The 27924-nt window shown below is 41.6% G+C and overlaps 1 protein-coding gene across 1 annotated transcript in view; it reads right to left on the bottom strand.

Moving 5' to 3' along the window:
- CFTR (CF transmembrane conductance regulator) overlaps positions 1-27924 on the bottom strand; it is a 1002572-nt gene that overhangs the window by 607951 nt on the left and 366697 nt on the right. Inside the window, exons 8-9 of the mRNA XM_069228908.1 lie at positions 23398-23644; positions 10092-10184 (exon numbers count right to left, since the gene is read on the bottom strand). Of these exons, the coding sequence (XP_069085009.1) occupies positions 10092-10184; positions 23398-23644 (340 nt within the window). The remainder of the gene's footprint in view (positions 1-10091; positions 10185-23397; positions 23645-27924) is intronic.

The following is a 27924-nucleotide window of genomic DNA, read 5'->3' on the forward strand; positions in this document are numbered from 1 at the left end:
ACTTGACGGAATCTGGGGTTAAACCAATCAGTTTTGAACAATCTTATCATGGCATCTCTCCCTAGGTGAGCCTGCCCATGATAGAACCGCGCTAGCTGCGATAAGAGACTATTTGGTAAGACAAATTTTCCCTCATTTGAAACCCATATCTCATCTGGTCTCTTTGTACATTGTGCCTTAATCCAGGAAACTCTTTCATCCTCCCTGACACTATTCTGTAATGCTTTTAGTTCATCCATTGTATCCACGACCTTCAAGGCAAAAGCTTCAGCTGGTTCGAGCTCTGGCTCATTTATCGAATTCCATTCATCCCTGAGCAATATACAGTTCAAGGCACAAAATCTTGCGACTTGATCCGCATATGCATTTCCCAGGGAAACATAGTCCTGTCCTTTTGTATGAGCACTACACTTTACCACTGCAATTTCGGCTGGCATTTGAATGGCGTGTAACAATTCCCTTATTCTCTCCCCGTTTTTCACTGGGGATCCTGAAGAGGTCAGGAAACCTCTCTGTGACCATAGTTGCCCAAAGTCGTGCACAATTCCAAACCCGTACTGACTATCAGTGTAAATGGTAACCTTCATCAATGTAGACAGTTGGCATGCTCTTGTAAGGGCTACAAGCTCTGCTACTTGTGCGGAATAGACTCCTTGAAGCCAGGACGCTTCCAAGACACCTGTGACAGTACATACAGCATATCCTGCTTTCAATATTCCCAATGCATCTCTTAAACATGACCCATCAACAAAAACAATTTGGTCATTTTCATCAAGCTTAGTATCCTTAATGTCAGGTCGGGGTTTTGTGCAAAATTCAGTCACCTGAAGGCAGTCATGCTCGACGTCCTCAGCGTTCTCAATTTCGGCATTTTCACCGGGAAGCAAGGTTGCTGGATTCAACGTAGTGCACCTTTTCAGCTGCACATTCGGTGAGCCCAGAATTATTGTTTCATACCTTGTGAGTCTTGCTCCAGTCATGTGTTGCATTCGGGAGCGGGTCAAAAGTATCTCAACTGAGTGAGGGACCATGACTGTTAATGGATGTCCCATCACTATTCCTTCACTCTGAGTGAGGCTGATACCAACTGCTGCTACGGCGCGCAAACACCCTGGAAGTGCTGCTGCAACCGGATCCAAAGTAGCTGAAAAATACCCTACTGGTCTGTTTATGCCACCATGGGCTTGGGTCAAGACAGACAAAGAACATGCATCACGTTCATGACAAAACAATGTGAAAGGCTTGGTGTAATCAGGCATACCTAAAGCTGGAGCCCTGCACATGCATTCTTTCAATTCAATAAAAGCATCCATCTCATCTCCTTTCAGCTCAATTTCATCCAAGGCATCCTTCTGGGTCAGTTTCAGTAAAGGCTTTGCTAGAGTTGAGAAGTTGGGAATCCACTGGCGACAGTAGCTCACCATCCCCAAAAACTTCCTCACCTCCCTCCTCGTCTTTGGTGGACTCATTTGAAGTACACTTGTTATTCTTTCCTTCATTATTCCCCGTGACCCTTTCTCTATTTGGTGACCCAAGTATTTCACTTTCTTCTGACAGAACTGCAACTTTGAAGGAGACACCTTGTGTCCATTCCTTCCCAGATGGTTCAACAGAGCAATGGTGTCGGCTGTGCAGCCACTTTCTGTCTTAGATGCAATCAGTAAGTCATCGATGTACTGTACTAGAGTAGACTCGAATGGCAATTCTAACGCTTCCAAGTCTTTCTTTAGAATCTGATTGAAAATTGACGGTGACTCGGAAAACCCTTGAGGAATTCGACACCAACAGTAAACTCTGTCTAAGAATTTGAAACAAAATAGAAATTGGCTGTCCTCATGAAGAGGCACCGAAAAGAATGCTTGTGACAAGTCGATGACTGAGAACCACTCGGCATCGCAAGGGATTTGAAACATTATCACAGCTGGATTCGGTACTACGGGGCAGCATTTGATTACGATGTCATTTATTTTCCTCAAGTCCTGCACTATTCGGACCTTTCCACTCGGCTTTATTAGTCCCATGATTGGTGAATTACATGGACTGCTTAACACTTCTTTCAATACTCCCTGTTTTACAAACTCGTCAATGAGTTGGGCGACTTTCATGAGGGTGTCTTGTGCCATGTGGTATTGTGGGGTCTGGGAAAAGGTTGCATTGGGTTTTACGGTCACTTTCACTGGTTCCACTCCTTTCACCAATCCCACCTCTTTTCCTGTCATATCCCACACTTCCTTTCCGACTGTTTCCCGTAATTCAGCTGGAATATCTGCTTCAGTTATCATCGGAAAAAGGTTAATCAGAGGATATTCTTCATCGACAGTTTCCATCTCATCCCCTTCTACACTGTCCTCTTCTTCCCCATCACTGCTCGTCTGAATTCTAATTCCATTGTGTGAACACATAATCGAACATCCCAATTTGCGCAACAGGTCTCTCCCTAACAGTGCTATCGGGCTTGAGTCACATACCACAAAATTATGTAACCCTTGATAGTTACCAATGCTGACTCGTACTGGGTCTGTGATTGGGTTTGTCAGGTGCCTGTTTGCTACTCCCACCACTTGAACTGTCCTCCCTGAGAGTGGCAAATTTGGTACTTCAATGCTCCTAACAGTTGAACGTGTGGCTCCTGTGTCAACCAAGAATGAAACACGATGACCCATGACTCTTCCCTCCACATATGGACCCTTTTGATCAACTTCCAAGGATGCTGCAAGCACACAATTTCCCTCCTCATCTGAACTTTCACTCTCCCATACATTGTTTATTCCATTCTCACTGTGTAATGGGAACTGTTGTACTGTGCCATTTGTACTCATCACCTGACCCGAGACCTGTGGAGGAACCATCACTTGCTGCTGACTCACTGGTGCCAAGGGTATTTGCATTTGCTGATTAGGTACCATAGGAAACTGCTGTTGCATTGGCTGCATTTGCGTCATCTGCATACGGGGCATCTGCATCTGCTGCGGCTGCATGGGCTGTAATCCCTGCAGCTGATTTATGGTCTGAAAATTTGGGTTTGGACCTCTCATTTTCGGTCCCCTCATTGTCTGGAATGCATTGACATCATTGTTTTGCTGACCAACACCTGCACCTTCCTGCACCACCATCGGGCACTCGCGTTTCCAATGTCCGACGATTCCGCACACGTGACACAGCATCACCCTTTTCATTGCCTGCACACCATTCGGAATCACAACAGTGTTCAAATCCGGACCATTACTCCCAAAACCTCCTCTGCCTCTGCCTCTCGCCTGTGGCTGAAACACCATATTTCCCTGCGGCTGCGGCTGCGGTATCTGCTGTTGAAACCCTTGCGACCCTTGCAAACCTTGCAGACCTGTCTGAGCTGCCTTAAGTTGCATCACCATCACTTTCTCTTTCAACCTTTTCTGTTTCACCTCAATTTCGTCGCTACAGTATTTCGCATAATTCAACACCTCATCAATCGGTTTCGACTGCCAACAAATCAAATGCGTCTTTATCATCTGACTTATCTCTGGTCTCAGCCCTTCCACAAATCTAAACACAAAATGAAGCATGTCCTTCGCCTCTATTGTTTCCGTGCCACTGTAGTTCTTGAACGCCTTCAACAACCTCTCATAGTAACCATGGATCGACTCTTTAGCCTCTTGGGCAGTTCGATCAATCTTCTGCCAATCCACATTTGTCGCGGCAACCTTCGTCTTCAAATGCTCAATCACTTTATAGTACAAGCTCATCACCATAGGTGATGGTGCACCCGTATCCCTGTCTCTCTCTGGTTCACTTGTCGGCCAACCTACAGCCCTTTTGCAGTCTTCCCACAAATCTGCCGGAACCACAATCTCAAAGAGGGTGTTCAGGTCTTCCCAAAGACATTTCGCAAGCTTCACAAACCTATCAGTCTGTTGATACCATTCAATTGGTTTCTCTCTCAGTTTGGGAAAATCATCCGTAAAAGACTGAATGTCGCTTCTGTGCCACGGTACATGTATTAATTTTCCCCCTGCTGTCTCCCTCATTGGTAACATGGTTATTGCATCACTACTCTGTGGTCTTTTCTCGTTATTCTCTGGGACACTGTCTTTCTTCTTTTCCTTTTTCTTTGCCCACCTGCTTTCCCATTTGTCTAAGCACCTCCACACTTGTGCACTCTGCAACAATTCTCTAAGGTGCGTTTTCATGCCTGCTGACCTCATGTGTTCAAAGTCTGTGGTCCTGAAATCCAATCTATAGCTCCTGCTCAAGTGTTTTGTCTTGTCTATCTCAACCCCGTTTTTGTCAGCTATTTCTTGCAAGCTTCTATGTACCTTGTTCACTTCTCTCGTAATCCTGGGACACAGATACCTCAGCTCTTCTTCCGAGTAGGACTCTAACCTATTCACCCCCATAGTCCCTTCCACCAATTCTTCTGCTTCCATGTTCAACCTGACCCTATTCAGATAGTCCTCTTCTCCCTTCCCACTGGCTGAGCTTTGTGTGGAATTCAGACTGTTGAACCACTGTGTCAGCTGTTGCGGATTCAACCCCATCAGTGTAGCATTCACATCGACTGCCATTGATGGTTGCGGCAACTTTTCAGTGTTCGATGATAGCGGTATCATCAGTGGGGGACTCGACCTCACCACTGTTGACTGAGCACATATGGGACTAAACTCCATCAAGGACCCAGATCCAGTTGGCTGAGCCACTATCTGAGTTGTCTCTGGAGTGTTTTCTATGCACCTCCTTTCCGTCCCATTCTGCACCATTGATCCTTGACCGCTCATACCTGAGTTAGGCTGAACGTACAAAGGTACCGGTGGACCTACAGTAATGGGTAGGGATATCGCATCTGGGTTCTGTCCATTCCCTAAGTTCTGAGGCATGTTCATTCCCACATTATGGGTCATCATTGCCGGCATGCCCGTCTGACTCCCCGTCATCTGAGCATGTGCTGTTCCCCCCTGCATCTGCTTTTGAGGCATCAAAAACTGGGTTGATTCAGCTTGTGCCAATGTTGGGTTGCGACCATTCTGTATTCCCATTACGGTTGGATCTAGAATCATTCCCGTACTGTTGTCACTGCTGTAGTACCTTGGGACCTGCGGCTGATCATTTTCTGCTGTTTTCAATATAGGCACATCTGGATATATTCTCCTAACCTGCGGTATCTGCGGGGTGAACAGTAAACTCGGGTCCTTAGATCCCGATGGCGTTTCTGAACTCGGAGTTTCCTTATTCTGTACCGGTGCCGGAGGGGCAGAACTGGTACTTGGACCTTGTTCACTCTCTACATAAGGTGGTGGACGGTCGTTCAGCAATTGCATGATGAACTCCTCATCATCTGACTCGTCTCCTCTATCTTTGGAACACCTCCTGTTTGTCTTACAGGTAGCTTTCTTGCCTGTCGCCTCTTCTTCCTTAGCAATTGCGGGAAACAATTTTATCCCCTGCAATATATCTGACCTCCACACCTTCTGTGCATTATCCCACCTAGCGTCCGCTAGTGTCTTTTCTGCCTTTCTTATCCTGGTCTCAAACTTCTTTTGCTGTTGCTGTCTAGCCATTAGTTCCCAAATCGCTAGAGCCTCAAACTGTGCTGGCCTTGGAGGTACCTTCATGTCGTACATCGCGAATCTCAAATTCTCTAGGATCCTTATATTGAATGTCCCATGGATCGGGAACGCTACGCTCCCATGTTTCTCTGTCAGCTTGTGCCATTGCTTTAGCCAAAGGCACGGAGCTACCCCCCTTTCCTCCATTACAATGTAAGCTGGTGTACCTTCGGGTGGCGTCTCCTCTCCTACGCTCGCTTTAATGTAAGACTCCCCCTTCATCGCACTCTTTAATGCTTTCAAAAATTTCATTTTCTCGTCTTTTATTTCACAAAGTTTGTAATCAATAAGTGACTTTAATTCCCGGAATACTCTTCGCTTGCCTTTCCCCTTCCAATCGAGCCCCACGGACTGCGTCCAATCCGTGCGCGGCCCTTCTCTGCAACCAACCTATCCCAGCGCGGCTCCTAGTGACGTCACACTCACACACACTGCGGCTGACAAAGCCTCGCGGCTAGTCCTCCTTCACTCAGCTCCTCTCGTAACAACTTCTAGCATATATCGCGAGCAACCAAATAATAATAAAACAGATCTGTCGGTTTACTACAGGAAAGGTGACACAATCGCTTCAGGACCTTAGGGATTTTTCGCTAGCCTCGGCAGTTATTCCATCTTTCTCGGTCCCCACTTTCGCAAGCAAATCTGACCCGCAGATCTGCTCTCAACTTGTCAATGATCTATTCTAGTGCACTTAGAATTTGTCAAAGCCCGAAGTCGAAGTTTTCTTTCACTCCCTTAACACACGTACCGACTCGTTGACCACGCCCGGTCAACCTATTAAACCGACCAGACCACAACATAAAACAAGTGTCTCATACACTTTTCAACATACTCCGGAGTCTCTTGACCTCGCAGGGCCCGTCTCAACAACAACAACCACGTGGACCTTTTTCTGCACAAAGCGCCACATGCACATGAAGTTCGACGACTTCCCTACTCTCACACTCGGAGTCGCACCTCCGCTATTCTCTAAAATCCTCGCAACCTTTTCAAACAATCTGCGGCAGTAAGCTGTGCAAGCACAAAATCCTAACTTCACTCATACCGTCACTAGTACCGCCAACGCCGATTTCACACCTCCATTCTCTCCATTCGCAAGCTCCGAGATCCCGGGAAAGTCGCGGGGGACTTAGCCCATCATCATTCTCTCAATCTGTTTTACCCAAGAAAAATCTAATTCAACACCATATACTTCTCGAGTGGGGTCCCAAAATGCCAAACCGTTCCCTCGAGTGGGGTCCCAAAGGGCGTAACCGTCCTCTGCTACCATCTACTGATAGAGCGTTCCGTACTAATAAATTACCTGTATCTGGACGCTCTTAGGTCGATGAATCTTTTGACCAAGTGGGGCTCTCTTCACCCGAGAGCAATCAATTTAATCAATCAATAATCAATAACGAACATAAGCAATGCCCTGATCAACATAACACTTCACAATTAATCCAGAAAACATTTCGGCGAACCATAACCTTTCGGTCATGAATAACCACACCAGTTTATTCAAAGTTAATGAATTTATTTCCCTATATTAACAAAGCTAGCACAATATAAATGTGTCTCAACACCAAATGATATATGTAAATGAACATTAATAGCTGTCCATAACGGCGAAAAAGATGCAATCTATGCAGCATTTGAATAAAAATGCATTCGATAATAGCAACGCAAATCACTAAAACTATAATCTGTAATGAGCTAATTGCATACATTGGTCAGCATAACAAGGTCTCAAATTGCATCGTGCAACAAATGAATCCTCATCTAACCTCAAATTAGCATCTGCATGTGGGACTTCATGCAAAAACAATTTAGAAACATTAATTTGGAAAACTCCTAACTAGGGCTCTTATCAAAATCAGCAGTTGGTTACCTAAAAAGAAACACAATGCAATTGTACAATCTCCTTTCATATTTACCAAATTCAATCAGCATTCAAGGAAGTCTTCGTCTCACAGGTACCGGTTTCGATCAGCATGGGACGGGGCAAAGGGGCAGGGTGGACGGGGCAATTGCCTCACAGCGGCAAGATAAAAGGACAAAACTATTACTTCATGCAAAGGGACGAATCAAAGTTAAAGTCTCTAGGGCGAGAATTTACTTAAAGTCTCTTTCTCTCGATTAGAGAAAGCATCAAAGTCTCATCGAACATCAATTGGCATCGTAGAAGATGACAAAATGACGAAGTCGGCAATAGCGGGTAATGTCCAATGGCGCATGTCCCACATCCTTCTTGTGCACCAGGTTTAAATAGACAACAGTTCAAGTCCAGTAGGGTCTTCCATTGGAGGGTTCATAGGTTGGCTTCAAATTGTCCAATCAAAAACTACAGTTCACAAGCTCTTACCTAGGCATACATTATCCTTGGAGTCGGGAACGTAAGTTGCAACATATTTTACCAATTAACTCACTTTCAGAGCGTCCATTGTCTGCACCTGCAGATTGACCTTGGAGCAAAGAAGAAGATGCCAGGCTGGCACGAAACCTTAAAGATAAGCATGTGAACCGATCTCACTGGAAAAGTACAGCTTCAAGCAAGAATACACGTTTTATTAGCACGTTAGAAAAACACGAGCATCTAAACCGTGAGACAGGCAACTAGGCCGAAGCCTCCACTAAAGTTATGCTAAGTTAAAACATTTCAAACAAGCAAATCATAGCACACGTTTACGGTTATGTCAGATTAGTACAATTCTAATACATCACGTTATATAAAGCACGCTTATAAATGTTGGCGAACTACTCTGAGGGCACATTTGTCCCCGTACAATCTTTATTAGTTCGGTTAAAGTCACACTTGATTATTGCAGTACTACGTTTATGCACTAATAAATGTAAAACCTTCATTTCTGCGTCATCACTGTACCTATGTGGAGGTTAGTGGCTTGTTGCTAGGTGTAGGTACCTACGTGCCCTATCAATAACCCATTTTCCAACACCCCACCAAATGCCTTCCATTGTCTTTAAAAAAAAAAAAAAAATAGGTTCCCACCTCCCCCATTCTCCTCCCTTTTCCACTTAATTTTTGCATGGGTCACCTGTCCACTATTGCTTCTCGTCTTAATAGTTTACCCAACCTTCCTTCCACTACTCGTGTATCCTTACCTTTTTTATTCCCCACCCAGTAAAAGTAGAATAAGTATTACTGCATTCCTGAACTGCATTCCTGAACTCATTTTCAGATTGATCCAGATCGAAACAAGAAAGACGGTCACCAAAGCCATGATCACCAGCAGACTAGACTACGGAAACGCCCTCTACATTGGACTTCCCGCCTAGCTTCACCACCTCCAGACCATCCAAAATGCAGCAGCGAGACTCGTCCTGGACCTCCCCAGACAGACCCATATCACTCCCTACCTCAGATTTCTCCACTGGCTGCCTGTGTACAAGTGGTGCACTTTCAAGGTTCTCACCATCGCATACGAAGCCCTCCACAACATGGGACCCAATCTAATCAACCACACACTCACCTTTCATGAGCCAACCAGATAAGTCTACTCAACAGCTCTTGCCCTCGCGCACATCACAAGAGTTTGCTGCAGCAGAGTGTGCTCCTTCTCCTACCTCGCTGCCAAGATCTGGATCAACCTTCCCCCCACCTACATACCTTACACACCCTCTTCGAACCAGGAGAAAGCTCAAGACATGGCTCCTTGAGGAGTAGCTACTGACTCATAGTAAGAACCCTCAGTGTCTGGATACCCTCTGGGGTGATAAGTCGTGCTTTATAAATCCTATGAGTGATTGATTTACTGATTTTTACTCATTCTTTTTTACCTTTCCTCTTTTTTAAAAACAATTATGCACATACATCCTTTTATGTATCACGTTTTGGTAATAGTGAAACTATCTTCCCTGACCGGGATTCAATATTCTGTCTTCACTTAACGTTTCTTTCATGTGAAGTTTTTTTAGTCAATTAATAATAGTTGTACTTTTACTGCTTTTGAAACTTGGCTTTTTCAGTTGGATTAATTCATTTTTTTTCATATTTCTTCTATTATTTGTGTGCTCATGAATGGGTTTCTATTATTTTCTTTTTTACGATTTAACATTCTATGATGTATGTGACACCCTAAGCTTGTTCAGGTACTTTGCTTGCTCGCTTGAAATGTATCTTTATTTTTTTCCTAAGTATGTATTGGCTTATAGGTTCCAGAATGCACCTTACTATTGGTTAAAAAGCACGAGCTAAAGAAGGGAAGGCAACACTGTGGCATGAAGACTTTGGCAGTACCTTCACAATGGCGGAAGTCAATCACACTAGGGTGAGGACTACTAGAGGACTCATAAAATGAGATGCATTGAACTAAAAGGGATGGACTTATTATGCAGGACAAACATCTACAACAATAATTCAAGTGCTTATTGATTTCTACTACACTGTAAATCTGAAGGTGCAGGTCCTATAACATAAATCATTTATGTACAAGGCAAGAAAACCAGCAATCTCTAAAGAACTTTACTGTACACTCATTTTTAAATTCAGGGAGGATGATATTTCCTTACCTCATCCCAGGAGGCTGTAACATTCACCATTTCAACTTCTGTTGTTGTTAAATTATACTCCAGTGTTTTATATTCTTCTTTTTGTAAAAACTCCTGTTGTTAGAATGGAAAACAATGAAAACTGGGTTAGCGCATAGACAAAATCAAAAAGCATACTTCAAGTTATTGGGAACTGCTTGAACACAATGACATAAGTAGCTATACTTTTATTTGCTTAAAGGAGTAATACATACATTTATTTAATATGTGAGTGAGCGCTTCATGCAAGAGGCAATGCTAGCTACACCTAGGGCCAGATGTAGCAAAGACTTTGCGACTCGCAAACGGCGAAAATCGCCGTTTGCGAGTCGCAAATGCGTCTTTGCTATGTTGAAATGCATTTTGTGAGTTGGAACCGACTCGCAAAATGCATTTCCGACTCGCAAATAGGAAGGGGTGTTCCCTTCCTATTTGCGACTCGCAATGCAATGCAATTCCATTTGTGACCGCAAAAGCGGTCGCAAATGGAATCGCAGTTACCATCCACTTGAAGTGGATGGTAACCCAGTCGCAAACGGGAAGGGGTCCCCATGGGACCCCTTCCCCTTTGTGTCTGGCATCAAAACTATTTTTTCAGAGCAGGCAGTGGTCCAATGGTTTCGTTTTTTTTTTCAAAGTGTAGCTCGTTTTCCTTTAAAAAAAAAACTGCTTCCCAGCAGGCCACCATCCCCCGTGAGTGCCCTGACTCGCTATGGGGTCGCAAATTGCGACCCACCTCATTAATATTAATGAGGTGGGTCTTTGCGACCCCATAGCGACTCGCACAAGGTGTCTGAGACACCTTTCTGCATTCCAAATTGCGAGTTGCAATTTGCGAGTCGCTGGGACTCGCAAATTGCAACTCGCAATCTGGCCCCTAATTTCTAATATAGCCCTGATGAACTCCTCCCACCAGTCAAAATAGAGATGTCAGTTAAAAAATAATATTTAATAAATCTTCAATATGTGAATAGTTACTGGAGTATACTATCTATTTTTGTTTTTTTAAGTTAGCAGAAATTGCTCTATTTTACCTCTCCAGTTGTTCAGCAAAAGAGTTATGTCACGAAAGTTTTCAATGTTTAATATTGTTCTTTTGTTACTAAATTATATTTTCTCATCAAACATTTAGATGGATAGGTGAAGAAATACATTTGCACATTAAAGAACATTTGGAAACCACTCCCCTTTTCTCCTAAAATATGTATTGTTTATTCAGCTACCTTTCATGGAAAATTCTGTGATGAAACTATAGGATAATGTTCCTCAGGTTACAAATTCAAATAGATAAAATTACTTTCCATGGACAGTAGCCAATGTAGTATAGAAGCGGGGATAGGCATGAATACTGCGGTTCACCAAAATAAAGATCCATGCAAACACATAGAAAATATCTAAACAAAATAGTAATAATAAATACAATCATGTGACAGATTGATTGTACACAATATTATAAATATTATATATAATCCACAATAAAACTTCAGATAATATGTTTTCAACCCCATTTGATTCTCCAGACGAGAGTGAATTGACTTTTGAGTTCGAATGTAGTGCAGTGGAGAAATGCTACAGATATATTCATAAAATTTGAATATATATATGTGGGAAACCTGTTGGTAACTTGCTTAGGAAGACTTCACAGCAGTAGTGTTTAATCTGTAAAAAAGTGGTAGAGCTCAAAGAGTTACTTGAGTATGTGTGTCTCACACACCACCACTTAGGCCTCCCACTTGTAGTAGTGGAGTCGCCACTTCCAGTGTGAGAGTTGGCAATGACCGCACTACCACAGACAGAAGGAATGCATTCCTTCATACACCCATAGAAATAGTACTTCATAGGCAACAGCTGTGCCTGCTTCCTACACACACACACCCACACACACACACATATATCAGGTACCACACAGGCAGCATAATTAACAATCTCCCTAACACACACACATAAAATGTACAAAACAGGAATCTAGTGTAGATTTCTGTCACATGCAGATGAGATAGCGTACAGGTAGCAGCCGCAATGCAGGTTTTCAATACTAAGAATAGGTACACAAGACATAGGCGTACACTGCAGCTATGATTGCGTCACTCATATATACAGGCCAGGTAAAGCATAGGTAACAGCAGTGCTGGATTCCCCATTTCCACATACAAGTAGTCACCATCAATAGGTAAAGCAAAAACATTAGCAGTTTTCAGGATTCAGGCAACTCAACAGACTTGAGAGCTGGAGGTGCTGAAGAACGGGTCTGGAGGCTAACAAAGGAACAATGGGCCACTGTGGGTGACTCTCATAAGCAAAATTCCTCACGTGGGGTTATTTCCAGGTCATGTGGGGGAGAGCCGTATTTAGTCATCTTGGGAACTCCGTCCTGGGCCTGGCAATGTGTTGCAGGGGTGCATTGACTTTTCTACTATCACTTTAGTTTGCACCCATCTTTGCATTCCTTCATTGTATTTTAGTTTTTCCCTTTTTGATTTCCATAGTCCCATTTCTGGCCTGAACTGATGGTTGTGCTGTCTTGTGTCCTATTTTTTGTAAAAGTCTTACCTGTGTGTGTTCAGCATTGTCGAGGAGCCTAGACCTGATTGCATTTCGGCTCCTGGCTCTTCATTGCACCATCCAGTGCTGCAACCAGTAAGTCTTGTTTCAAACGTTATTTGATCTTGGCGTCTAGCTCGTATCCTTATGCTCTCTGTCTTTCAGCTGGTCAACTCTACTATCTATTATAACATCCAGACAGAGCGGTGCCATCCCTCAAAACAGACAAAACCTCAGAGAATAAACTTGAGTCTGGATACCCTCTTTCTCTCTCTCATCCCCGTTTCTCCCGTGGTCTCTGTGTCAGTTGATACTTTTCAACTTTATCACCACTGCACAGATACCATAGGACAGCAGGGGCTTTCGGTGGTTCTGAAACCTGAAAGTTTGCCGTCCCATAAATAGACTAGTCTGAGAGTCCCATTCATATGATTGCCTAAGCTATTACTAAGGTCTAAGTTCCATGAAGTGCTTGAGGCAGCTCACCAGGAGTGAGCCGTTTTGTCTAATAGAGTGAACCACTTAACACCCAACTCATGTAAAACTACACCATCCTCATTACAAAATGACATCTGCTCAGCAGGTGCCTCTAGGGCAATAGAAGGGGCTAGTAGTAATGTTGGAGTGAATTCTAATACATCAGTTACTCCTAATTTGGCCTTGAAGGAGACCCCTATAATTCTCAACATTTTCTGGCCCAGTGTCCATTGCATTTTTTTTTTTTGCAAAACCACAATACCTCTGTACTGTCATATCTTACTAAAGATGCTTTGATGTTGTCTACACCAATTATTTTGAATCAGAATCTTATCAAGGTAAGCACAGGTCATGGAGCACTTTACTGCCATTTTAGAAAGAGACATACAATCCAGGCGGCTCTCACTAGCTTATTAACTCAAACAAAGCAGTCATGATCTAGTGAGTTGCAGAAACCATTTTCAACACCTGGCTTCGAAGTCTGCTTATTTGGGTGGATCATCAGCCACTGCCTTTTATCAGGGACTCCGAGAAGAGTTGAAGGATGCTTTATCATTAGTAGTAAACTAACTAGCTGCATCCTTTGTCTTAACTGACTTAACTCTGCTGGTCGATGCACAACAGTGACTCAAAAAATTAGAGTGACAAAATTATACTTGTATCTGGCCCAGTTCTAAAATCGAGCCAGTGGCTGCAGGCGTGACCCACCAGCACTCAGGTATGGGTACTTATTTTTTTCATCAGACTTTTACCCAGAGCAAAAGGGAGAAAGAAAATCATAAAAGCAAATGGGGGTGAGTATGAGAAAAATGGAAAAACACTGACAACGGGAGAAAACAGGAACCCACAGTGAGATAAAGTGTCATAAAGTGTCTGGTGGTAAATTAACAAGATAAGAAGTGGAATCAATACTATAAAGGTTTAGTATTCAACACCCCAAGCATCTGATAGCACAAACAAGGGCTTTTAAGCACAACTTTCGACCCAGGCACTTAATTGATTTACAAATTAAGCAGTGATCTGGCCAGTCAAACAAGCTGAAAATAGTGAAAGTATGGCTGCGACTGAAGAACCCATTTAAGAAAATTACATTAAGACTTTGTCCTTCAAAAAACAGAAAAGTTTATAAAAATAGCAGGGCATATGTGAGATCTTGCCTGACAGTCGTTTGAAACTGGTTTGTCTGTTGCTGAATTACAGATCTGAGACAAGCCCACATATGACTAAAGTGTCCATTATAGACAGAACTCATTACATTTTTCAAGTTATGATAGCTATGTCAAGAGAACCAGTCATGGTCCTGGCTCTTGCAGACTCCTGTGCATAAGGATGTTTTATGAACAATCAGCTCCAAACAATTCAGGAGATTCCCATTAAGGGCAAGCATTTGCAATGCAATAAGCCTCACATTTGCTTGAGTTAGAGCTACTGGCATTGTAAATTCATAACTGGACGTTTTGCCACACAAATTGGTTAACCCTGCCTTATAAGGTTGTCTTTTCCTGTTCCGTAAATCCAGTGGCCCTGCATATAACTAAAGCACTTCCATTTACCACCTTCTTCTATCTGCAGGCAAAAATGAAAATGTTGCCGTTTAGCATCTTAATTTAAATCTGCCGAACTAGTTCCAATAGAATACCACTTTCACCACGTGTAATGGTTAATTCAACTTGTGGTGGTGTAACATATCCCACAGGAGTAATCAAGCACATCCGTAGGCCAATTAAAATTAATATTATCATGATCACTGAAAAAATACAAAAGATTTTGCAGCAACTTTGTCTGCAGTTTGCTATCTTCTACTTCGTAAAAATAAAATGAAACAAGAAAACCCAACTTCTAAAAAGGTAGCAGATCAGGAATTAAATTTCAATTACTTGAGATAATCAGTTCATGGACTCAATCCATAGAATTTAATAAACTCTACTATCTTTATCTGGATACATAAGGTGTAAACAAAACAATTTATTAAGATCTTCTTGTGTGTTTCAAGATTTCAGCTGAAAAAATCATCTAACCTTTTTTATGAAATTCAGGGTGTTTATTCGGGTTCCTCCTCAAAAATAAACTTACAGCAATTTGACAAATTGTAGACTTTCACTTCCAATTCCTCATCAGAAGAAACTCCATTTAGGAGTTATGTATTTTCAGTATGGCACTCGCTCTCTTGTCCGCCTTTTGGCTACAGATGATTAGCTTTCACTATTTTCGAAGCTTTTCCAGTGAAGCCTTTTGCTTCGACTCACGGAATCAGGCAACTTGTTTCCTTGATGCACATTCTCATCTTCAGATTCCCTTGCGACTACTGCCGAATCTTCTTCACTTGCAACTGGATTTCTGCTTTCATGTGCCTCAGGAACGTGACTCACTGTGTACCGTTTTCCCGCAGTGGCTCTTGAAACTCAAATTTTAAGCTTTACTTTCTCACAAACTGGAATTTCAGTCTCTTGTTCTTTTTGTTTGTGATATTTCAATGATTCTTCCTCTTCTTCTTCTTGATTTTTACTTTCTTCAACCCCCTCTGAAACTTCTTCTCCCTTTTCCTCCTCTGGATCAGGATAGGGAACTTGAGTTTGACACTGTGAATCAGTGGTTGTTGTCACCACTTCCTTATCTGCAGTATCCACACTTTTTGTGTGAGCTGCAAGGATTCACTGTATAATTCTAGAGCACTGCACAGCAGTGTTAGTCACAAGAATCACCTGGTGAGATCACATTCACCAAGGCTCCAAACAATTATTTAAGATATGCTTCTCCACTTGTATCAAGTCACCAGGTTGCAGTGCGTGGCAGTGGACTTTTTTCATCACATCATTCTGATCTTTGTAGTAGTCCAATACAGTGTTATACAATTGCTGCAAAGGAATGCACAGAATTCCCACAGCCCTTCCCGTAAGGACTCTGTATGGGGGGAGACCACTCTTTTTGATAGGATTACTTCTAATGCTCATTACCAATAATAGAAGTGCATCAGGCCACTTCAAAGTTGTTGACGCACACATCTTTGCTAACTTGGATTTTATTGCTGTCATTTTCTCAACCACCTCTGGGATCACTGACAGAATATCAGTACCAGAAATATTGTGTGGACATAATAGCACGTCAAAAGTATTGAGGACTAAAGTATCAAGGAAGTAAGTGCAAATAGATAAGTGTAGATTTACTATTCCTTACTCCACATTTACACACACATATATATACATATATATATGGTCAAGGTACATGTGTGTGAAGTTATATATAGTAAAACTTTGCTTACCAATTGAAACTTACCTTCATAATATTTTTGTCCATGACATTCTTAAAACGATATTTAGTCTATACAATAGATTTTTTTCTGATATTTTGTCTAAATACCCCACTCCTGATGCTTCCGGTCTGTAACTACAGTGGCCCGTTTCCTCAAGTTGTTAAGCTGTACATCATGGCTGCAGAATCTTGTTTTGGAAGTGGGAACCTCTGTCAGTCTCAATAGATGTAGGCATACCATATCTTGGGATCAATTATCTCAATAATAGTTTAGCCATAGTCATGCTGTTTGCATCTTCCAATTGCATAGACTTCCACCCATTTGGATAAGAAACTATTACTAAAATATATCTAAGCCCATTGCAAACGGGCATTCAAATAAGGTCTGCCTGCAGCCAGTGAATAGTCCCTCAGACTTTCCTATGTGACTAATGGTCACTAGTGTTTATTTTCGTTGATGAATTCTCTGACAAGTAATGCATCTTTAACATAGATCTGCTGCAGCCCTAAAGTTACTATTATGCCAATACGTTTTGAAAATCCTCACCTGTCTCTCCCTACATGAATTAACCTGGCCAAAGTTGGCACCATTGAATCAGGAAGCACATATAGATTATTGGAGTCATTCACACATTGTTATAGTTATATTGGAACAAGCTGTTTTGCACCTTTTCTTATCATCCTCTGGTACTTCCTCCTAAAGGTCTCTGAGTTCATTCATTATTGTTTGCCCTGGCTATTATAAAAAGCAAATTACATTAATAGTTTCATCATTTTATGTCTCAGATTTACATTGTTGTGTTCTTTCTCTTGTTCCTCCCATTTTTATCTGATCATTACAGATTTAAGAGCAAGTTACCTATGAACCCAATTGGCAAAGCGATTTCTCATGTCAGCTAAGAGCAATACACTTTACAACCAAAAGCTCTTTAGGTTGCTGTAAAGTCTCTAATACGTTCAAAATGTGTGTTCCATTCCTAATCGAAGTATCAGAGGGCTTCATGAATTCTCTTTGTGACAACAGTTGCCCTAAATCATGTATAATTCCAGAACCATACTAGCTGTCTGTATAGATTTTCACACTCAGTTCAACCACCTGCCCTAGTCAGGGCAATCAGTTCTTCTACTTGTGCTGAAATTAAACTACACAAGTACGATGCTTCAACAATTCAGAAATACAGCATTTTGTTTCTCATGTTGTAGGATGTTCTCAATATTCCTTGATGCTATCTTGTACAAGAACCATCTACAGAGTTAGATCACAACCATCAAGTGGAGTATCTTTATGCCTGGTCTTGGTTTGGTACACAATTCTGTTACAATAATGTAATTATATCCATATTCTTAAGCTTCTTCATCATTGTTTGGAAACTGCAAAAGCATCGTAGGATTCAAAGTATTACAACTTCTAATTGAAATGGTTTCAGCTGCCAGTATTGTTTACTCATATTTTGTCAGACTGCTGTTTGTCTTGTGCTGAGTTTGAGTATGTGTGTAACCCATTACAATTCCCTCACTCTGCTCTATCACCAAACAAACAACTGCTACAGATTTCAGACAACTAGGAAGAGCTGCAGCTACTGAATCTAATGTAGCTTAGAAGTTAGTGATCATCCACTTTACTTTGCCATGCTTTTCCCCAAGAACAGATAATGTGTACCCATCTTTTTCATGGCAGTACAAAAAGAAATCCTTATAATTATTTAGCATTCCTAGAGCTGGTGCAATGCACTTTTTGTCGCTGAGTTGTAGGAAGGCATTCAAGCATTTGTCATCAAAAGAGACCAGATCCACTATGTTGCTGTGAGTCTTACTAACTGCTTTGCAATCAGGGAAAATGTTGGGATCCTCTGATAGCCAACCATTCCCAAAAACATTCTTACTTTCCCCTGGGTAGTTGGAGGATTAATTCATATCAATACAGAAACATGTTCTTTGCAGTTTCCTTGCCCATTTCCTAATATGGTGACCAAAATAGATTGCTTTCATCACCCAATGCTGCTTGTGTGCACTACTGTCAGCCAGATGGTTTAATAGTGCAATTGTATCCAACTTGCAATCTTCGTTTGTCTTGGAAGTGGCCATCAGTGTGTCAATGTACTGCACCAGCACTGAGTTACAGGGCAGCTACATATTTTACAAACATGGACTTTAAATCAAAATGTAATTGTAATTGTAATTGTATTTGTATGTCGCTTGCTACCCCTGACGAGGTGCCGAAGTGCTTTAGGTGAGTAGCACGCTACTCTGCAACCCAAAAGGATTAGTGGTGGATTAGTGTAGGGAAATATGAGTACGGTATTTGTATAGGGAGGTATGAGTTAATTTGCGCAGAGGACATGTGAGTCTGTTTGCTGATTTGAGTAGAATAATGGAGGGATAGAGGAGGGAGATGATAGCAGTAAGATGATGTTTGGGATGAATAAAGGAGAGGTGGGGGATGTAAGAGTCTGTAGAACAGGATTAGGTAGATTTTAGTAGTTAAATAGGGTCTGGGATGTGTCAAAGGAGACATAAATGTGTAAAGATATTGCTTATCCTCATGAAGAGGAATGGAGAAGAATGCTTGGCACAAGTCGATGATTGTGTACCATTCTGCATCTCAAGGAATCTGAAACAAAATCACAGAATTATTTGGTACTACTGGACAACATAGGACTGCAATTGTATTTACTTTCCTAACATCTTGGATTACTTTTGATTTGCCACTTCACTTTTAAATGCCAATCACAAGAGAGTTGCAAGGACTACCAAGCAGCTCTCTCATAATTCATTTTCTAACATCTTTTGTATGACAGGCTTCATTCCTTCGTCTCTTGAAAGTTTATATTGATGATTACACGGGTAATCTGCATCTGATTTTATTATAACGTTCACTGGCTCTGCACTATTAAATCATTATTATTTTACCTGCACAATCCCATACCTCTTTGTTAACTTTCTGTGTTGAATCAAGAGGCAGGCCATTTTTTTGTAAGTACTGGGAACACTTGAACTTTTTACTCTTGTGATTTTATTTTGAACTCTAAATTCTGTGTATGAATGAGAGACACCATTTGGTGTAAAGTAAATAACACAATTGATCTTGCTTAGCATAGCATAACAATATGAATTGAAAATCAATCTTAACAGAAGCAGTTATTACAAGGACATTTGTTAAAAACCTGATTTGTAATTTGTAAAGTGTTATTCTTACAACTTGAACTTCTTTTGCTGAGAGAGCTACGTTTGGAAATGTCATGGAATGAATCATAGAGAGGATAGTACCAGTATCAATCAACAATGATGCATGGTGGGCATTCACCTAACCATACATATATGGCCCACTCTGTTGTACCACTAGAACTGCACTAAGCATGCAATGCTTCTCCTTCTCTCAGGGGCAGTCACTGGGATTTATTTACATCTGGTGTAAACTAGGGCACATCACAATTTATAATCAAAGGATTCTGCTGAAACCTTGAATTCTGACAATGAGGCATTTTGTTTCTCATGTTTTGCTGCAACACTGAGATACAGGAATATTTGTCTGGAATTTACCATGATTTTACACAATTTGCATTGGAGTATGCTGAGCTAGAGCAGAAACTGATTTGCATTCTGCTGCAGCTAAGAAACGAAATCATTTTAGATTAAATCAAAATTCTGTCTGCTCTCACACTTCCAGTGACCAATTTCCCCACAGATATGAAAAGCATGTTGATGTTTGCATTCATTCCAGAATTATTCATGAAAAAACTACTTCTGCCCTGTGTGATCACATTCCCAAACTGTGCAGCTGACATATTATTTCCTTACCAGCTCTTTGCTTTCCATGTATTCTGGAATTCAAATTCATACAAAATTGTTTTTTGCCATCAACAAAAACAGAATCACAGCTTAAATATGCCATTTGATTTATACTACCTCTCTGAAGCTGCTCTGTTTACACAACCATCATCTTTTCCTTAATCCACTTGTGCTTAGTGTTGAAGCTTGAGTATTTGATCAATATTCTTAGTCTACAAGCACATCACACTCTGCTAAATATGAGAACTAAACTTCAGATGCAAACCTACAATGAAAACCAATACGAATCCAATAACACCTTCCTTCAATGGATTTTCAAATCCACTGCACATTCTGTAATTCTACATGAGCCACCGATTGTATGTATGCATAGACTCTGTAGCTCTCGTAAGTTTTGCCCAAGTCAGCTCTTCCTCCAGCACCTTTTGCCTCAAATGCTCTATCACTGCTTTGTTCTTTTCCATTGCTATTATTAGGATGCACTCTTAGAGGCTACTCTGCTGGCCAATTAACAGTCACTTTGCACTCAGCTCACAACCTTTAGGGACAATAAGCTCAAACAATGGGTTCAAAACCACTCAAAGCACTTTTGAAATAGTTGCTAGTCTTTCAACCTCTGTGTATCTCTTTTCTGTTTTTTTTTCAGTTTTCAAAAATTCATTGTAAATGCATAGAGATCATACCTTATCCAATGAACGTACAAATGTACTCATCCATGAACGTCTCACAAATGGAATTCTGTCACATCCATTTCAGGTTCAATCATGACCACATTTACTTTCTTTTCAATATCAATGTTTCCTTTTTAAGATGAGTCTTTCTTCCATTTCTCTCTGTACTTCATCCAGGTCCTTAATGCAATCAACTCTCTTATATGTGCAGGCAGAGATAATAAAACCCATGTTCTTTACTTCAGCTTCACTCAAATCCATTCTAAAGTTTCTACGCAAATTCTTCTTTCTATACATATCTTTATCATATTCTTCTGCTAATGCCTCACACGTCAGTCATGTGCTTCATGCGCACACTTCTGCTTCTTCAACCATATAATTCAATGTACCTGAAATCTACACAAGTAGTCTTTCTACATCAATTAAACCCTGTAAAATGTCCACAAACCCAATTTTTACATTAGCAAATGTAATTTCTCTCCTTTATGGCTGTGGTGTAGTAACAACAGCTTCAATGACTTGGACTACTGTTTCAACAACAGGTGGAATTCCACTAGGACTAGGTAAAGTTGATAAAGCTTTCTGAGGAAGAGCACTCATAGTACAGAGTGCTGTTATTACATGCATTCCCATAATTGGCTCCCCTTCACCCATATCATGTCCTGGCGGTTTCAGTCCCTGGGCATCATGAGTGTAAAGAGGAGGTCTAGAGTCTAATACGTCATTTAAGAAATGATCCTCCTCATCTGAATCATTTTCAACATATTCCTTGTCTCTCTTTTGTTTCTTGTTTTTAAAGTAATAGAATTTATTCTCAATTTTCTTTTTGTCTGCCTCACTACGTATTGCAGGAAATACACCCACGCCTTGGGACTGTGTCTTTTGTCCATCCCTTTCTTGGCATGCCCCTCTTGGCTTCAACCACTGGCTCACTGTATTGCTAATCCACTTTCTCATTTTTTTCCTCTCCTTCTAAATAGCTACTCAGTCCCACTCATTTAATACCTCCAATTGTGTAGGTCTAGGTTGCAGCTTCCTCTCACCCATTACATCTCAGCTAGTCAAGCTTTCTGACATTAAAGGTACCCTCTAAAAAGAAATTGCAAGTTCTTGTCACCACAACCACCTATGAACACCCACATCCTCAATCATTTCAAATGCAGGGGAATTCTTTTGACCTTCCAAGATAGGAACTTTAGGCCTTTTCAATACAGCACCCATTTCTCTTGATCAAATTATTCACAAAACCATACAAAAAATAAGAAATGACAATCAGCCAATCACAATGCAGCTATAGCCATGTTCCACTAATCACAGCAAGACCTGCAATAGCAATCGACCAGTGACAGAGCAAAGCATGGTGATGTCACACCAACCCCTGTGGGGCTCCCAGGTGACAATTAAACTGCAGCACAACTTATTTGAGAAAAAAAATCAACACAGTGTCTTCAGCCACAACAAATAACACATTTTCCAAAACCAATCTTGTCTGTTTAACCTAAATAAAGTGGAAAAGAAAAAAATCAAAAGTCAACCTCCCTAATTAAACAAGAACAAATACCTATGAGGCGCTGTCAATCACAATAAAGCAGATAGCAGAAGTGATAATCAATCCACCCAATTAGAGCAAGGGCCTGATTTAAATCTCGGTGGAGGGGTTACTCTGTAGCAGTGGTAACAGATATCCTATTTGCTGAAATCTAAATACCATTGTTTTCTATGGTATTTAAATTTTGGCGGATTGGATATCCGTCACCCTTGCAATGGAGTAACCCCTCCGCCGAGATCTAAACCAGGCCCATAGTGTTTACTCCTGTGTATCAAAGAATAAACTGATACCAATCTAATACTGGTTAGAATAAATTCAACTCAAAGATCAATATTCATTCAGAAGTCCCTATCTCAGGGTTCGATTCACGAAGGGACTTATGGCTCATAAAGTTACTAGTGCAGAGTATCCCCACTTCTCCATAAGGCATGCTGCAGAGTGTTATGGTTTCCCTATCTCTGTTCCTTAACTATACTTCTCAATTTCCCTCTTCCTTTCTTTTCCTCATGTCCTTTTTGTATCTCTTCCCTTCTCTTACACTGTTTTCTCCTTCCAATTTCTAGTCCTTCATTTGGCTCAGTTTTACCCCTACGTATTTTTCTCCTACTGTCTCTTAAATTCCCTGCTAACCTCCACTTCTCTCCTTCCTCATTCGTCTACCTCATCCTTTACTATTTCCATGCCCAAAACGCTTTCCTTTTTTCTGGCAACCTGCACTTTTTTATATGCACTATATGCTCTTTCTCCACTTTTGCAAGTTCCTAAGTTGTTTTTTCCTTTTCCTTAAGCTTCAAGTATTTACATTTATGATTCATTGATAACAGTGTTAGGTATGTGCAAACAATGTTAACTAACTTAAAATGGAGGCAAACATAAGCATAATACATTATGAAAAGTTAGAAATATTAATCCTTTGGTTTGCTTTTAAGTAAAAGGTCTTTTAAAACATTTTTGTGTTTCATAGGAAAGCTTTAAAAGTCTAAAAATATATGTAAGCGATTGATGAAAGTACCTGTATTTTATTTATCACTCCAAGAGAATCAAACCATGTCTGTACAGCCCAAGGGAATTGTCTAGTGACCGCCATTCGAAGAACAATGCAGTATGAGATGGTGGTAAATATTTTTCTCAGACCAATTCCAGATGTCAGGGTATGGGGCAAGATGGATAAAAACACTACAAAAAACCCTGAGAAGAAGAAGGCTGAGCTGTTGAAGTATCTAACATAGGCTGCTTTTCGGGTCAGCTTCAGTTCAGATCTGTCAGAAATAAAGACAAAAATATTTCTATGAGATTCTATAATTTGAGATCTTGTACATCGCAACATAAATTCTTTAGTTAAATATGATCAGTCATGTTATAAAACACTAAACAAAGGATGAAGCACAGGGCATTTGAACACTTTCAGCGATATGAAATTGCTAAGATTTTTTTGAAAGTTTGTTCATTTTTACCAACTTACCTTTAAGTGCCAGTTGTCTGACACAGCATTTATATCCACACTGTAAGACATTTAAGCCAGATTTACTAACATTTTGCATTGTGGTTGTACCACTTTAGTGACACAGTTGCAGCACAAAATGCTATTAGATATTTACAAATTCAAGCACTGGGTGCCTTTGTAAAGAAACATTTCATTCATTCTTTCTGAGAGGTGTTCCGTAGGATGAGCAGAAGCTTTCCCATGCATTCAGCCATGGATTGCACACAATCCTAAAATTACAAAAGGTAAAAGTGGGATTGGGTGTGTGAAGAAATGGGGTGGAGTATATGGTATGGTTTTGCGACCTAACCATGTAATATACTCACCGACCCTTTTAAGGACCCTTAGGTTTCGTTTTTAAACCTTCAGCTCAACCCAGGTGGCTGTGGCTTTGAGCAGAACGGATTACACAAAGGAACAAGTGTAAAGCATTTAAACAGCACCAAACAATTGAAGAAGAAATCAACAAGACACCAATTTATAAAAATAGACTGTATTTTTATGTATTTTCGACACTACAATGAAAACAATTCATCTGAGGTTTCCAGAGATATAGAATTTACAAGATATAGAAAATCAAAGCACGTTACTCAACCACGAACAAGCAGTGGCAACTGGAATTTGACACTTAAAACTTTTCATCAGAAAGCTGGGCTAGTTGTATTGCAGTCACTTAGACTCACTTTGGATGACCAACTCCAGTGGGGTGCCAGTCAGAGGGACCAGTAAGGACCTCATAGACTGTTACCTTAACAGAAGAAGCAGTTGTCAAGTAAGTGTAAGTGGTGCTGATGCAGGGGATGAGGGATGCTGAAGATGCTTAGGGATGCTGTGGATGAAATGTGGTCAACAGGGGTATTCCTGCAGCTACTCCTTTGGCCACACAGCGGTGAGGCAGTCCAGGTCACAGGGTCACAGTCCCTCGATATCCTTTTGGTGTTTGTAGAAGCACAGTCACCACCGGGATACCAGTTGCCCAGTATCGCGGTCACAGCCTAATCCTTCCCTGGGCAATAACTCTGGGTGTTTAAGCTGCACTCAGACAACTGTACCAGGCTCAACAAACCCAGGTGCAGGTTTGAGCATCAGGGCCTGGTCTCTAGTGCTTCACGGCGGCAGCTGGCAGTGGCTTGAAATTGCAGGGTTACCAACTTACCCCAGCAGGCTTTTCAGCTGTTGCGTCCCTGTGCTGTGAACTGAGGTCAGCTAACTGACCCTTGGAGTCTCCTAGCTTTGGCTGGACTCTGAAGACAACGTCTCCTCGAGCAGGACACAGCAGGCACAGTCCCTCTACTTTGCTGGCCACCAGGTTCAGCAGGTGCAGTTCAAGCCTGTGCAGCCTCTCTTTGCCAGTTCCATGGTGCAGCAGGGCAGTCCTTCTTTGGTCCTTCCTCCAGTCCAGACAAGGTCTGAGGTCTGGGTGCCAAGGGTGTCAGGGGAGCCCAATTTATGTACAGAAAATGACCTCAGGGTAGGATGTGGTTTGTAGCCAGGGGGCTACCAGGATCCTTCCATCCTGATAACCACTTTCAGGGAATTGTGGCATCTGACTATCCAAGGATGCACCGCTCTGCCCACTCACAAGGTGGCAGAACCCCTCTCTCTGCATCCTGAGCTCCCTAGCCCATCCCAGAAGTGTGGCTACCAAGGAGACTACAGGCCCCTGACAAAACAGTGTGACAGCAGTTTCCCCTTCTCCTTTCCGGGCACCAGCTAGTCTGCCTAAACAATGGGGCTGCCTCTCTCCCAAGTATACCCCATTAACTCTTCAAAGGCAGCTCGAGCTTTGAAGCTCACCTTTTAGGCCAAAACTTGTGTGGCCTCCTGCAGGAGGCATGTGACTCTGCTCTCCAGTGCTGGCCCCTATTGTCTCCCTTCCTGGGAGTCATTAGCATATCTCTCCAGGAGGGCAGAAAGCTGTCTTGGTTTCAAGCTGCATGTGCACACAGATTGAAGCCACCAAAGTGGCAACTTTGTAAAAGTTGCACACTGTAATTTTCTACATTAATTTTGACATGAGAACCAAGTGGGGCTCAATGTAATGTTTTATACCTTGGAGTTTCAACTTTGGTTGCACGTTCAGGTGTAAGCACAGCTAAGGGGTCAGCGTGTAATCCTGCACTCACCAACGGGGCGACAAAAGCTTTCAACAGTAAAAACAGCAGTTTTATGTCTTTGTAGGGCTTGGTAGGCCTGCCATGGGGGTGACTTACACATGTTTCAGGGAGACATTTGACTTTGCCACAGCTTTAGTTTGCCACAGCAGTTTGAAACTGCTCTTCCAGTCTGTAATGGCAGACTGAGAGAGTTGTTTTACCTTTGTCACGCCCAGGGTGGCACAACCAATGCTGCAGTCCCTAGGCCGAGGCTCTAACTTACAGACCCTGGGTACTATGGAGTAGGGACTTACAGGTAAGCTAGCGTATGCCATTTGGGCACAGCCAATGTAACACACATGTTTTCAGGGTCAGGGCACTGGCACTGAAGTCTGGTTGCAGGCTTCAGTGCACTTTTGGAATAGAATAACCAACAGCATCAGTTAAACAAGCATTTGCAATTCAATGGGTCTCTCATTTGCTCGAGTTAGAGCTATTAGCGTTGTAAACTCCTAAACTGACTTTTCTTGCCACTTCAACTGACTTTTCTTGCCACATAAACTGTTTCACTTATGCGAGCTGATGGTCGCAATGAGCGTGAAGGAGACACAGGAAAGGAAACAGAAGTATGCTCACAGTGAAACGTATCGACAAAAGTGCAATTATCCATGTAACTGGCAAAAGTAGAATTATCCATGTAACCGGCAAAGTAGAATTATCCATGTAACAGGGTCAATGTCATGCAAAGTGCTCAACTACTGCCCAGCTAAATCGTGCTGTGTAGGAAATAAAAAGAAATAGTGCAGAAGCCATTCGGAAAACACAGAGCCTCATATGTTTTCAGTAGTATACTGGTGCTGTAGAGAAGGGCAAAACACCGGAAAAGGCACGACGAATGCATGCCTTTCACTAATAAAACAAGTGAATGTTAAAAGGCAAGCCCACGAACCAACCAAACCAATGGGCGTGGTTAAAAGCCCACAGAGAGATCACAACAGGGACAGAGCGCTTGCGCATGAGCGACTGTAGGGTGATCAGACAAAACAAGGCTTTTCCTTACAGAGTAAAATCTCTTCGGCTCCCAAAAGAACAAGTCATCTTCAATCACCAAGTTGCTGCCAAATTAGGGCCCCTGTATGTTTCATAATGTTGCTATGTTTCTGTTTTTAAGCTGTCAGCAGAGTGCCAGTTGAAAAGTGAAAGATAATGGGAAGTGAGCTGTCTTCAAAAAAGTAAAGTAAATTACACCTCTGTAATTAATTAATCACATAAAACTTTATTTGCACTTGCAGTCAACAAGATGTCATAACAGAAACTCAGGGGCAGAATCAATCAAAGGCTGCATTTGACAGTTACCAAATATCCTCCAATATATTACATTAGAGAAAATGATATTAAATGCCAAACAAATTATTTGATCGTCCCAGGGATCGCAGTCCAATGACCTAAATGTGTCATGATATGTCCAAGAAAGTGCTCTGATATGCAATGCCAGAAGGTGGATCATATTGCCCAAAGATGCCCAAAGATGTCATTACATCCCTACAAACACAATCACATACCTCCTGAAATTAATTCCAAACGTGATGAATGGTATTGGAAGCTATCTTTATTTCCGGTAGCACAGTACCCCTCCTCTCAGCTCGTCTCAGTACTGGCCATCCTGGCTATTTTTCCCAACCATCTACATTCCATCCAGAACATACACAATAAAAGTTTCATAACTTTAACACATTGCAAATGTAACTTTGCCTAGAGCATGCAATACATAATAATAAAACATAACAATACCTAAAAAAACAAGCATTTATCGCGGGAGTGCTCTCAATCATACAGTATATGAAAATATGCATTCTTTGTCCCCATCGGGGATGTCATCAGTGGTGTTTTAGTGATGGTGTATATATATAATGTCAGTAGTACCGTCCATGATGTTATTTGTGAAATTATCTGTGAGGTC

Source organism: Pleurodeles waltl, chromosome 4_1, assembly GCF_031143425.1.
Source record: "Pleurodeles waltl isolate 20211129_DDA chromosome 4_1, aPleWal1.hap1.20221129, whole genome shotgun sequence".
NCBI classification, from domain to species: Eukaryota; Metazoa; Chordata; class Amphibia; order Caudata; family Salamandridae; genus Pleurodeles; species Pleurodeles waltl.